The 13,737-nt window shown below is 36.1% G+C and overlaps 1 protein-coding gene across 1 annotated transcript in view; it reads left to right on the top strand.

Moving 5' to 3' along the window:
• Window positions 1–13,737, top strand: part of POLQ (DNA polymerase theta) — a 126,132-nt gene that overhangs the window by 86,140 nt on the left and 26,255 nt on the right. Inside the window, exons 20-24 of the mRNA XM_032406649.1 lie at window positions 1,031–1,224; window positions 5,188–5,325; window positions 6,536–6,710; window positions 9,135–9,261; window positions 9,868–9,989. Of these exons, the coding sequence (XP_032262540.1) occupies window positions 1,031–1,224; window positions 5,188–5,325; window positions 6,536–6,710; window positions 9,135–9,261; window positions 9,868–9,989 (756 nt within the window). The remainder of the gene's footprint in view (window positions 1–1,030; window positions 1,225–5,187; window positions 5,326–6,535; window positions 6,711–9,134; window positions 9,262–9,867; window positions 9,990–13,737) is intronic.

The raw sequence follows: 13,737 nt of genomic DNA, 5'->3' as shown, positions 1-13,737 counted from the left end.
AGTAGCTCTCACTTGTTTATTTGCTTTTGGTGGGGGTTATGGGTATCCCTGGACATTTCTCCTGCTGGTTGAGACCAGCAATGCCTCAAAGAATGTATGTGTGTGGAGCTGGGGAGGGTAGGCCAGGGTTGCTCAGAGTCCTTGTGATCCATAGTACTGGAAGCTGAAGTCTTTGGTATGGATTTTTTCTTAATGATTTAGGATAGATTTCCCAAAATGCATTCTATGGACATGTACTTTTCAGGATGTTAATAAGTGTTACATAAAATAAATGGTTTTGTGGTCAAATAATTTCAGATTTTCAGTTAAATAGTCATCGTTGCTTCAGGTCTTCTCAGAGCCTTTACTAAATTAACAGGCATCATGAATATCCAAAAGCAGTATGTAAACACTGGAACTCACAGTGCACAGTGTCTCTCAACTCCACCCTTTTCATAGAGTATCTTTGAGACTAATATTTCAATGACCGTACTGGAAAAACTGATATAGAATGACTACTCTGTTGAGAAGTGTCAGCAGATAGAAAAATACTCTGATTCTTACTTCAGGAATCTTTTTCTTTATTCTTTGGTAAGAGCACTGGAAAATAAGAAACCTCCATTTTTAGTTCTTTGTGCAAGCATGCATATCATGGAACCAGGAATATTGGAAATAATTTCAGGAGATTAACTCATTATAGTCAATTTAGCAAATAAGATTGGCTCTCTTGGTCTTGCCAAGAGTAGAAGCTGAAACATTATCTTGGGAGAAATGCAGCCTCTTGTAATCCAGACTATTCACAAGATTGCCAGTTTTTCTGCTCTCGATGTAGACAAGGGTAGTAGTCTAGTGCTGAAGTAGAAAAGTAGGAAATACTTTTATGCCTTTCCTTGTTGGCCTGAGAGTGCTGCTCAGGAGACTGGATCTTGAAGAATAGCTTGGATAGCATCTCTGAATTTGCTTAGAAAAATTCCATGTGTGTTTAGGTGATGATGCTAATCTAGTCACTTAACTGGTAAATTAATGTTTTAGTTTTCTTTTTTTCTTCCAGATGTTTTCTGTAAAGTGGAAATGCCCTCTCAGTATTGCTTGGCCTTGCTAGAGCTAAATGGAATTGGCTTTAGTACTGCAGAATGTGAAAGTCAGAAACACATAATGCAAGCCAAGCTGGATGCAATCGAGACCCAGGCCTATCAACTAGCAGGACACAGTTTTTCCTTCACCAGTTTGGATGACATCGCTGAGGTTGTATCATGGGAATGGGGAATTTTAGAGTTAAAAATTATTTTTGTGTGTGTGTGTGTGTGTGTGTGTGTATTTCCTAAATGTGTTTGCCTAACCACCAAAGATCAGTTAAAAAAAATTTTAGTTATCAGAGTACTTTGGAGATAGAGTATTCTAGCTTCTAATTTATATCTGTGTTTATGAAATAGGAAGGTGGTAAAGAAGCCTCCTAGAATGTATGCTCCATGAGATTTGCCTAGGACAGCGGAGGTACTCAGTGAATGTTTGTTAAACAAAAGATCCATAGTGGTTGTTATATAACAGTGTAGTTGTTTTTCCATGAAGTTAGTAATTTCATGAACTCTCACCCCTTCCTTACCCCAAAATCCTTTTTTGGAAAATAAAATTAGATATTTTTCTCAGTTGTTAATGAAAAAGGAATTTTTGGGATTGTTTGCTTTTTTAAACCTAAATAAGATTTTTATAAACTTAACATAAATTTGGACACACTTTACTCTTATTTTTATTTTCAAATGTTGGCATTCTATTCTTTCCTCTCCCCACACTCCACAAAGGGTGGTTGGGTTGTTGTAGAAGGGTTACAGATACAGGGTGGGTACTTACACTTGATAACATTGAAGTTCAGGTGTCTTGTAGATGCAATTCAGTAATGTAGCATGTTGTGAAGATCATAGGCTTTCAAGCCAGACTTCCTGGGTTTGAATCCTATCTCCTCCACTTATTAACCCTGTAACCTTGGGGCAATACATCAACTCTTTGTATCTCAATTTCTACATCAGTAAAGTGGGTTATGATAGAAATACCTCATAGAGTTGTTGTGAGGAATAAATGATGAATGTAAAACACTTAGAATAGTGCCCATCTCATAGTAAATGCTCAATAAAGGTTACATATACTCATAAAAAATGCCCCTTTTTTAAGCCACAGGGTTATATGTTTTAAAAAAATGAGGGGCGCCTGGGTGGCTCAGTTGGTTAAGCGACTGCCTTCGGCTCAGGTCGTGATCCTGGAGTCCCGGGATCGAGTCCCACGTCGGGCTCCCTGCTCGGCAGGGGGTCTGCTTCTCCCTCTGACCCTCTTCCCTCTCGTGCTCTCTGTCTCTCATTCTCTCTCTCTCAAATAAATAAATAAAATCTTTAAAAAAAAAAATGAGGAATTTTGTTTCTCCAAATCACAGGGTACATGTGTATTGAATTCAGTAGTGCCATTTTTTTGTTTTGTTTTGTTTTGTTTAATATTTTCTTTTGAGTTCTTTAGCTCAGAACTCCCCAACCAATACCCAACTGACTGCACATAAAATTACAGGGGGACCTTATGAAAAACAGAGCATCCCTGGATTTCAGCACAAGTAGGCTTGGGGCATAGGCAGGAATCCATGCCCTTGTGATTCAGATACTAAGGCCATAGGCCTAGACCAAATTCTAGGCCAGAATAAAAGGCCTTTGATGTTAATGGCTTGTTCTTAGGTCTTCATTTTAAAATGGAAGTTATATTTAAGGTAATCGAACAGTTTCACACATTGACTAGTTAATCCTTGGTGATTTTAAGTGGAATCTTTGAACTGGGCAGGATATTACTAATCATCTAGAGCTGCGCCATCCAATACAGGAGCCACTAGCCACTTGTGGCTATTTAAATCTAAATTAACTGGGACACCTGGGTGGCGGTTAAGCCTCTGCCTCTGATTCAGGTCATGATCCCAGAGTCCTGGGATTGAGCCTGCATCAGGCTCCTAGCTCAGCAGGGAGTCTGCTTTTCCCTCTGTCTCTGCTGCTCGCCCTGCTTGTGCTGTCTCTATCTGACAAAATAAATAAATAAAATCTTTAAAAAATAAATAAATTTAACTTAATTAAAATTAATTAAAATATATCAATTCAGTTCCTTAGTTGTGTTAGCCACATTTTAAATGTTCAATAGCCACATGTGGTAAGTGGCTACCATAAAGGGGAGTGCAAATATAGAACACTTTCATTATTGCAAAAAGTTCTTTTGGATGGCACTGGGCTAGAGTGGGGATCTGCAAACTACAGCTTGTGGGCCAGATCTGGCCTGCCACCTGTTTTTGTAAATAAAATTTCATTGGAGCATAGCCACACCTGTTCACTTACTTATTGTCTGTGGCTCTTTTTGGTCTATAATGGCACAGTTGAGAAGTTGTGAGAGACAGTAAAACCTGCAAAGCTGAAAATATCTGTTATCTGGCCCTTTTTGGGAAAAGTTTGCTGATCCCTGGTCTAGAGGGAAGCATGAATTAGAGAAAAAAAAAAGGACTTTGAGTTAGAGGACTATGGGTTCTAATTCTTAATTTTTCTACGTTATGGCCATGTAACTTTAAGCAAGTTTCTCCAACTGGTGTAAACTTTTCAGAAGTGTCACAGAATTGTACATATGACATGAGATGGCATATGTTAAAGCGCCCAGCATGTGACGGCTGACACACAGTAAGTGCTCAATATTTATTGAGGAGGGCAAGAGGCACTTGCCCTCATCCAGTTCAACGCCCTCATTTCACAGATGTATTCATTTAAACCTGGAGAGGTAATTTATATGAAGTTTTCACAATTAATTCTGAAGGTTTCACCAAAAACAGAAATCTAAGATAAAGAGCTTATAAATATGTAACTTGAGATCTTTGAGTTGTCCTAATTATGATAGGTCTCTCTTCCTGGGATTGTTGATTTATTATTACTTTAAAAATAATGTTTCATTTTCCTATTCAGTTATTTGATTGTTTTTCCTATCCTGCCATTCATATACTCTTTGATATCTGTACTAGAGTTACCTGATAAAATACAGGACATTCAGCTAAATTTGAATTTCAGATAAACAATGAACAATATTTTAATATAAGTATGCCCTGTGCAGTTCAAATTTAACTAAGCATCTTATAATTTTATTTATTATATATGATAATCCTGATCCCTACACATGCAACCCTATATAACACAATTCTTGGGAAAAATCGTTACTAACATCCACAGCAAGCCTCAGTATCTTTCATACCTAAGACTCCAGTTGTTCCCACTATGTAAAATTAGAACCAGATCTTTGTTTCTATCATCACTGCTATTCTACAGAAGCACAGGCATATCTTTCCTTCTACCCCTTGCCCAACTTGTGGCCAATAGAGATTCTTAATATAATGCAAATGATCTTAATTTTTAGGATTATTAGTGGGAAAATAATCCAAAGTTCACTAAAGCCCACTCAATGTATACGAATGAATGAATGGAGGTAGTAAATAGTATTCTTAATTGCCTGAGTTTTAAAACCTATAAATTGAGCTGGTGTATAGGTTAGGTATACATAGGCTATTCCTTCTGTCCCAGAACGTGGATTCCTGTCCTGTGTAGGCTTAGTTTCTTCAGTAGGTACTTATTAGCTACTCTAGCTGTCGTTATTGATTGCTACATTGGGTTGGCCATATTTTTCTGACTTTTTGTGTCCAGGTTCTCACAGGGCCTAGCCTTATGGTGGTGGAAGTAGATGGCTCTTTGGATCCCTTTCTACCTCAGTGTTCTTTGATTTTTGTGATCATATAATAGCCACAAAGGCTCCCGTGTTGACCCTTGCTGAGACTTAAATGATTGAGCAGCCATGTTGGTTACCATATCAAGAGGTATTTAGGAGAGTTCACAGTCCTCAGAGCAACCTAAAGTCTCAATGTCAATAGCTTATTTATCACTTGTTCAGCACACAGAGTATACATTCCTGTGTTCTTGACTGTTAAAAAGCCTATTATTGGAATTAATCTTATAGTGCCTAAATTAGGGTATAGATAGCCTACTTGACATGCAAATTTTCATTGTCATTATTTATTAAATGTGACAGTTCAATATGTTATAAAAAATTCTGCCAACCCATGTTGAATTGTGTGGATTTTCTCAAATAACTTAAAAATGTTTTGTGAATGACAATGCTTGTGATTTGATTCTTGACTAAAGAAGCATTAATTTATTGCAGGTTTTATTTTTGGAATTGAAGTTACCACCAAATGGAGAAATAAAAAACCAAAGCAGCAAGAAAACTTTGGGTTCTACCAGAAGAGGGAATGACAATGGACGCAAGCTAAAGCTGGGAAAACAGTACAGCACTAGTAAGGTACTCTTTGGGACAGTTACAGGGCAGAATTTGAATTACTTTTAGCATTTTGGTGTCTTGAAAGAATGCTGATGAAGTCAAGATCCAGCATAGCCCACCATTTGAATGTGTCCAGATCAAAACAAATTGGTTTGTGGTTCGGCTCCCTGCCAAAACTGCGGAGACATTCCATCATGGAAAATCTGGACCAAAATCTAATCTAGCAGTTGTGTCCTTCCTATTATTAAAACAGTATAATGGTTTATGAACTCAGACCTATAGACATTATTTAATTATTGACATCCGCTACTCTTGGACTTCAAGTATAATATAATTTGTATAGTATAGGAACATGGATAAAGGTGTGGAAGAATTAAAAAAGGAAAAAACCCAGCCATTAGAAATAAAACTTTTTTCAATTATAGAGCAAAATAGTTAAGTTCTCCGTGAGTTTAAGAATCTAATCTACTAATTTCAAAGTAAAATTGCAAATTACAATCCATGGAAACTGTATGCTTGGGAGAGAAGAGAGAAAAGGCTTATTGTTACATTTTTACTAAATGAATTTTCAGTGGAATAATAAGGGTAGAAAATACCACCATAATAGCCATGGAAAGAGAATCCAAGTTGCCATTCTGTAGAATTTTGACCCTACTATCATTAACTATGACTTGCCTGCTCTAGGGAAGTTTCCACAGTTTCATTCTGTAACAAAACTTTTTGTTTTATCTCACTGGCCCTCTAACTTCACAAGTTCCTATTTCTTAGCAGTTTACCAAAACTCTGTAGCATGGAAAGTTCAAAGTTTTAAAGATTAATGTCTTCTGAATTTCTTGATATGGAAATGATTAAAGTATTAGGGCAAAAGGAAAAAAAAACATGAGAAACTTATAATCACATGAGAATAGAGGAGGAAAATATAGACAAAGGAAAGACATGATACAGATTCTTGGGTGGGGTGAGGGAAGGCAGTTATAGTACCTTGCTAAATTGACACTGATTTGTTTTAAGGTAGATCTAAATTGATATTACTCAGGATTAACATGTTTGCATTTTACCATCTATAGTTATCATAGTTTTATCATTATGGTGATTGCCAAAAACCCAAACAGTAATTTTGAGTTGTAGATATAGGAGTTATCAAATTTAATTTTGAGATTATATTATTTACCTAAAAGAGAGCCTAGTTTGCTATGGAATCTGATCTTACTTCATTATATTTCTTTGGCAGGATGTTTTAAATAAATTAAGGGCATTGCATCCTTTACCAGGCTTGATATTAGAGTGGAGAAGAATCACTAACGCTATTACCAAAGTGGTCTTTCCTCTGCAGCGGGAAAAGCGTCTGAATCCTTTTCTTGGAATGGAAAGAATCTATCCTGTATCACAATCACACACTGCTACAGGTAATGAGAAATCTTAAATATGGATAATATCCAATTTTGAAAGAAAACTTTTCATATATAATATTTGCTTAAGATGACCAAGGAATTCAAGTGTTAATCATTGGATTCTGTGAAGTTTCATAAGCATTTATGAAACACATACTACATCCAAAATATAGATGGATACTAGTTACAGAGATGAGATTTAGTAAGATAGAGTTCCAGCTTTCAAGTACTATATAGAGTAACTGGAATGTCTGAGACTGTACTTTAGATTAATATTTGAATCAGTCATTTTATCTAATTTCAGTCCTAGCCCTCTCCCGAACCTCTTAAGATTCTCCCCAAGATGAATCTAGGTAATGCTGGGGGGCATCTGTATAATAGATGAGTGTCTTATTTTACTTAACCAGAAAAGAGCTGTAGAGTCCTTTGGGTATCTTGGAGCAATTTTGGGATAGGTATGAGTAATCTAGAAAGGAAAAAATCATTCTTGTGCTAGGCAGTGCAAAACTAAATATCTGCGAAATGCAATGTGCATTGGAAGAAAGGGCAGCATTAAATCTCATCGGCGAGACAGTTTAGGTTGGTGGTATAGAATGTGGGCTTTGCTATCTGACTTTTACGGGTTTAAATCTTTATTCAAGGTAGCTTTGTGCCTGAGTGTCCTCATGTGTAAAACACAGTAATAATAGTCTTACTTCACCAGGGCATTCTGAGGATTAAATAGGCTAATACATTTAAAGTGTTTAGAATAGTGCAGGGCACTTTGTGTGAGCTCCTTACCGGCTGTTGCTGTTTTTACAGACGGAGGCACCAGGATGAGCTGCTTTTTTCTGTGCACGTTTATTCCCTGTTCTAAACAAATTCTTTTCCTTCTTCCGTATTTAGCTAACCTCTTAGTTCACCCTAGCCATTTCTTGCCCTGTTGGTGTTTAAATTTCATTTTGAGACATATGCTAATGATGTAAACTTACGTAAAATAAATCCTTGTTGGTGAAAAACCAAAATCAGCCTAGAGTTTCTAAAGGTGTTGCATTTATCTGTTGCTTATAAAATAGAAAGTAATCGATTCCTTTTTTGTCGATTGGTTTTCACCATACTATGCCTACATTTAAAGAATATTTTAGAAATACAAACTTACCTAAGCATAGCAAAGCCATTTCATTATTAGAATTCACCTCCATGAAGCTACATTCATGTTTTATAATCTATTTTTGCCATCTTGTTTGTCTGCCAGTGTTAGCCTCATTAATTCAAATAGACCTGAATATTAAATATTATTATTGAAAAGAAGATAGTATGCTGAGGCAGCAAGAGACTTGGACTCCTTCTGCTGTTGGCTAGTTTTTTAACATTGAGCAGGCCATTTAATGGTAATAAGTATATTAATGGTAATGGTAATAAGTATATTGATATCTGCCATTCATTGAGCACTAATTTTTCTTAAAAGCTAAATAACAAGGACATATATCAGGGGTTTGTTCAGAAAAAGAATATCTGAAGTACTTAAAATGTCTGACTCATCAAAAGAAGATGAAATTATGTATACTAGCTCGTAGAGAGCCCATTACAATGAAGAGTATATTATAAAACAAGATTTTATAAAACTATATATGTATATATGTACATATATGTATATATGTAAAAACTGCAATAACAACATCAGTGACCCAGGCTTTTTTTGAATAATGCTTATGTGTTTCAGAAAAATTCAACCAATAAGTAAACAAATAAACTGCAAAATATTTGGGGGAAATAAAAGTTATAAGCATTAAATAGCTTTCTCTTTCCTAGAAAGTTCATTAACATCCTGATTCTAGTCTCCAGCTTTGTCGGTGCTACCATTGGTTCTCTTGATGAGTGAGGATGGTGATGCAGAAAAGCAGCCAGGTGATGTCTAGTGAGTGATGTTCCAGTCACCACGTCTCACTACTCCATCTCCTACAGATTAGCTGGTTCCTTGGGCCCCGGTTGTCCCTTTTCAGCAGTCAGTTGCTCTTCTGCTTCAGATCCTCTCTCTGTGTCTTGTGCATTCCTGGGTTTGAAGGTTTTGACAGTCATTTCTCCTAGGATCCATTTGATTAGTCTTTACTCATTAATACCACTGCTAACATTCATATAGTGCTGACATCTGGTATTCATTTTAGCACAGGACGAGTTCAGCTTATCAAATTACTTCTTATCATGGGCTTGTTTTCTAGAGAGCTAGGTTAATGTAAAACATTCTATTGCAGTTGACTCATATATTCACTTACATTAGGATTGGTCTTGTACTTATTTTATCATTGTTAGATGCATGAACATAATGAAAAATATTTAAATATAAATTTAGTTTAGCAATAGTAGAAAATGCATAATTCAGAAATGCAATTACTATGAAAATAAATGTCAGATCCCCCCCTAACCCCCTCAATTTTCTGTCTTCATTCTGTTTGATTTTAGGACGAATAACCTTTACAGAACCAAATATTCAGAATGTGCCAAGAGATTTTGAGATCAAAATGCCAACACTAGTAGGGGAGAGCCCACCTTCCCAAGCCCTAGGCAAACGCCTACTTCCCATGAGCAGGTAGAGGCTATTTCTCTGTATTTGTGTTAATATACTTTTATGAGTATGAATGGCTCAAAACCAGCCTATTGGATAAAATAATGAAGTTAGTTTAATGTTCTGTTCTGGGCATACACACTATCCATTTAAAATCCTGAGTCTGTCTATAAAGAAGCTTGTTGATGGTGAAAGACTGAAAACCTGGGCCACTAATTAAATCAATCAGCACGATGTGCTTTTCGAACTCAAATGCTAAAAGGAAGAGTTTAACTATGTCAGGAACATCTCCCCCCTTCTGCCTTCCCCAAATACACATTATGGGAAGAAAAAGCATAGATAATTTATATTAGATATGGTCAAAAAGATTTGTTGATTTGAGCTAAATGTCTGTAATTGTTTCAGAAGCAGTTTGTGGCAGAAGCTGTTACAGAAATGCCTTACTTCGTGCTTAATTGAATGTTTGCTAAAAAAGAAAATCTAGTATCTTTGTTAAGTTTTAAAGTGAGTTTCAAATGAAAAGGTTCTTAAGTTTCCTAGATGGAACTATTGACTTTACTGAAAAATGAGACCTTTTTCATATATTTGAGACTGTTTCATGTCCAGCTGCTGATGTTGTTTGCCTGACAGAGGAAGAGGTAAGAAGAGCTGTGGCCTGAACCCTGGACACCAAGCACAGATGGAGGAGAGAGCCTCAGACAGAGGAATGCCATTTTCTGTCAGCATGCGACATGCCTTTGTGCCTTTCCCAGGTAAGGTGGCTGATGGTTTTTTGAGCTTCTCGTTGCTGTGGGAATGGTTTTCAAAGCACTGGTAAAGCCTGCATTATGAATAAGGCTCAGAAGTATGCATTGGTCCCTCCATCTTTCCTCTCTTTGGTGTGGGCTGTTTTTCCCCTTTATGTTGCCAGGTTGTCAGTCATCATTGTCTTCATGATCTGCTCTGTGGAAAACTCTGTGGTGTATGCTATTCAGCAGCAGTCTGCTGAAATCATGTTTTTTCTCTCTGACTTGCTTTGCTCTTTTGCTTCTCTCTTCCCCGCACCGCTGTTTCCTATTGCAGGGGTAACCCCCAAGGCTGCCTTCCTCCTGCCTGACCTCTTCTTAGTACTCTGGTCACAGGCCTTTCATGAAAGGTTGAACACTATAAGCTCTAGTCATGAGACATTTGGAAATCAGAATCTAACTTCCAAATCATCCCTGCTATATGTATACACATTTGCTCCTTTATCTTCTGCCCCCTTGGCAGGTCTGGCTGAGTGCAGTTAACCATCTGAATTGATTTTAATTCTGTCAGAAAATACTCTAAGAGGGACTTTAGGTCTATGTGACAGTGTCACCTGGTTGGTAATTTTCCATTTTGCTTTTTAAGTGTGAACTATCAGCACTATATCATCATAACCATTTTTAAGTGTTCAGTTTTCTGGTATTAAGTACCCATCATGGTAGATTGTTCAACCATCACCACCATCCATCCCCAGAACTTCTTCATCTTCCACAACTGAAACTCTCTATCTATTGAACAGTAACTCTCCCCCCGTCAGTCCCCAGTCCCTGGCAGCCACCATTCCACTTTCTGTCTCTGTGAATTTGACTACTTGACGTATCTCATATAAGTGGATTATACAGTATTTGTCTTTCTGTGTCTGGCTTATTTCACTTAGCATCATGTCTTCAGGTTTCATCCATGTTGTAGTATATGTCAGAATTTCCATTCTTTTTAAGGCTGAATAATATTATATGTATATACTTTATTTTGTTTATCCGTTCATCCATCAATTTATTCTTACCTAACAATAAAATTGTGTTTAACATGACAATATTTTATACTGCTTTTGTTTATTTTTTTTAATTTCATTGAAATTAAATATATATGGATTAAATCTGAAAATTTCTGTCACTTAAATGTCGTGTTTAGTCCATTTACATCTAAAGTATTTATTGGCATACGGTTGGTTTAACTCTACTGTCTTGTTATTTGTGTTTTATTTATTCTATCTGTTCTTTATTTTTTAAAGCTTTAAATGACCATTTTTTATTCTTTATTTCCTCTATTGTCTTATTAACTATATTTTAGAGTGTACAATATGTATATATGTATCCCATCACAGACTATCTTCAAATAATCTTACACCACTTCATCTGTAAAGTTTTTTTCCATTTTACCTCTTTTATAATAGATTTCATTTCTGTGATTTATAAACTCTACCATATAGTTATTATTTTTGCTTTAAACAGTCTATTATCTTTCAAAGAAATCAAGAAATAAAAAAGTGTCTTTTCTACCTGTCCACTTTTTACCATTTCTGGCACTTTTCATTTCTTGGAGTAATTTGAGGAATCTTGAAGTACTTCCTCCAGAGTACTTCCTTTAAGGTTTCTTGTAATGCAGTTCTACTGACAGTGATTTAGCCCAGAATTCCCATGTCTCTAGATTTCTTTATTTTATCCTCACTTTTGAAAGATCATTTTATCTGACATAGATTTCTAGGTTTACAGTCCTTCTCTTTCAACACTAACAATGAATCTTTGAACACTACATCAAAAACTAATGATGTACTGTATGGTGATTAACATAACATAATAAAAAAATAAATATCTCCATTAGCTTCTGGTTTGTATTATTTCTGATGAGAAGTACACCATCATTTTTCTTGCTCCTCCTGTAAGCATAATGTAACTAACTTTTCCCTGGATGCTTTTTAACTTTTGTTATTCAGTTTTAGCAATTTGATTTGGTTGAGAGTCTTTGGGTAGTTTTTCATGCTTTGCTTCTGAGACTTTTGATTTTGTGGAATATCCTGAGTTGGTTTAGTTTTTTTTTCTTAAATCTATGTGCTTATGTTTTTTAGTAACATTTCAACCATTGAAACATTTTCAACCATTATTTCTTGTAATATTTTTTAAAATATTTATTTTAGAGAGAGAGAGAAAGAGCGCGCATGTGCAAGTGTGGGGTAGGGGAGTGGCAGAGGGAGAGGATCTTCAAGCAGACTCCCCTGTGGAGGGCAGAGCCTCACACAGGACTTGATCCCATGACCGATGAGATCATGACTGGAGCTGAAACCAAGAGTCAGACGCTTAAACAACTGAGCCACCCAGATGTCTCACTTGTAATATTTTTTGTTCATTTCTCTCTCCTCCCTCCTTTCTTCCTATTGCTCCAAATATACATATGTAATACCACTTGATACTGCCCCACGGGTCACTGAAACTTTTTCTTTTTTATTCCCCTTCCCTGTCTGTTTGTTTTTATTCTGTGCTACAATATATATTTTCTATTGACTGCTTAATGTTCTTGGATTTCTCTTCTACAGTGTCTAATTGCTGTCACATCCTTCTAGTGAATTTTACATTTCAAATATTGTATTTTTAGCTCTAGAATTTTCATTTGATTTTTTTCATCTAGTTTTTATTACCTTATTGCAATTCACTACTTATTACATCATTATATGCATGTTTCTTTAAATTCCTGAACATTATCTATGGTAGCTATTTAAAATTCCATCATCTCTAATTTTGGGGTCATTTTTCTATTGACTAAATATTCTCCTGGTCAGAGTTACATTTTCCTGGTTCTTCATATGTGTAGTATTTTTTTTATTGTGTGCTGGACATTATGGTTGCTACATTATTGACTCTTGGGATTTTGTAGTCTTCATTAATAACATTTTCTTCTGGCAGACAATTAATTTACTTTCACATTCAGTTGATCATTTTGTGACTTTTAAAGCTTTGTAAGCAAATGTTTAGAGTGGCCTTTATTCTAGGGCTAGATTAGCCCTGATTGTAAGGTGTGGCCTTGCTGGGGTCTCTACTTGGTGCTCAAGGTATTAACAGGGTTTGTCCACTCGATCTGGTCACCGCTAGAACATCTCTCAACATTCAAGAGGTTGTTGTTCAAGTAGTTGTTCTGCTGACAGCTGTGTGATGGTGGCTGTTTCTTTGGTAATAGTTATTTCTTTAGTATTGATTCTTTGCTTGGTTCCCTGAACTTTCTTGCTCCTTTAGTATTGGGTCAAAAATCCAAAGGGATTGCTGTGCATATTTGTGGTGCTCCTTTTATCTGCAGCTCCTTTTTTCTCCAAATTTCCACAAATTCTAGAGCCTCCTCAGTAGGCACAAACTAGTCTCTGCTTCCTCAGCTCAGATCATAGTGCTTGTTTCATCTCTCCTTCCCTGCAATGCGTTCTGGTAAATTCCTCCTTTCAGAAACCTGAGACAGTTGCGTGGCTCACCTCATTGCCTCTCTCCTCCCAGCTTCTTAGAGATTGTAGTCCTGCACTGTCTATTCTGACATCTGAAAACACTTATTTCATGTATTCTGCCAGTTTTTTCTTATTTATGGCAAGAAGGCCACAAAAGTTGTGGTCATTTGTTTTAAATTATTATATATATATATTTTTAATTAATCTATTTTTTTATTGCTATGTTAATCACTATATATTACATCATTAGTTTTTGATGTAGTGTTCCATGATTCATTGTTTGCATATAACAT

The sequence above is a fragment of the Phoca vitulina genome, unplaced genomic scaffold (genome assembly GCF_004348235.1).
Source record: "Phoca vitulina isolate PV1807 unplaced genomic scaffold, GSC_HSeal_1.0 scaffold8, whole genome shotgun sequence".
NCBI classification, from domain to species: Eukaryota; Metazoa; Chordata; class Mammalia; order Carnivora; family Phocidae; genus Phoca; species Phoca vitulina.
This window is presented reverse-complemented; position numbering and strand designations above follow the sequence as displayed.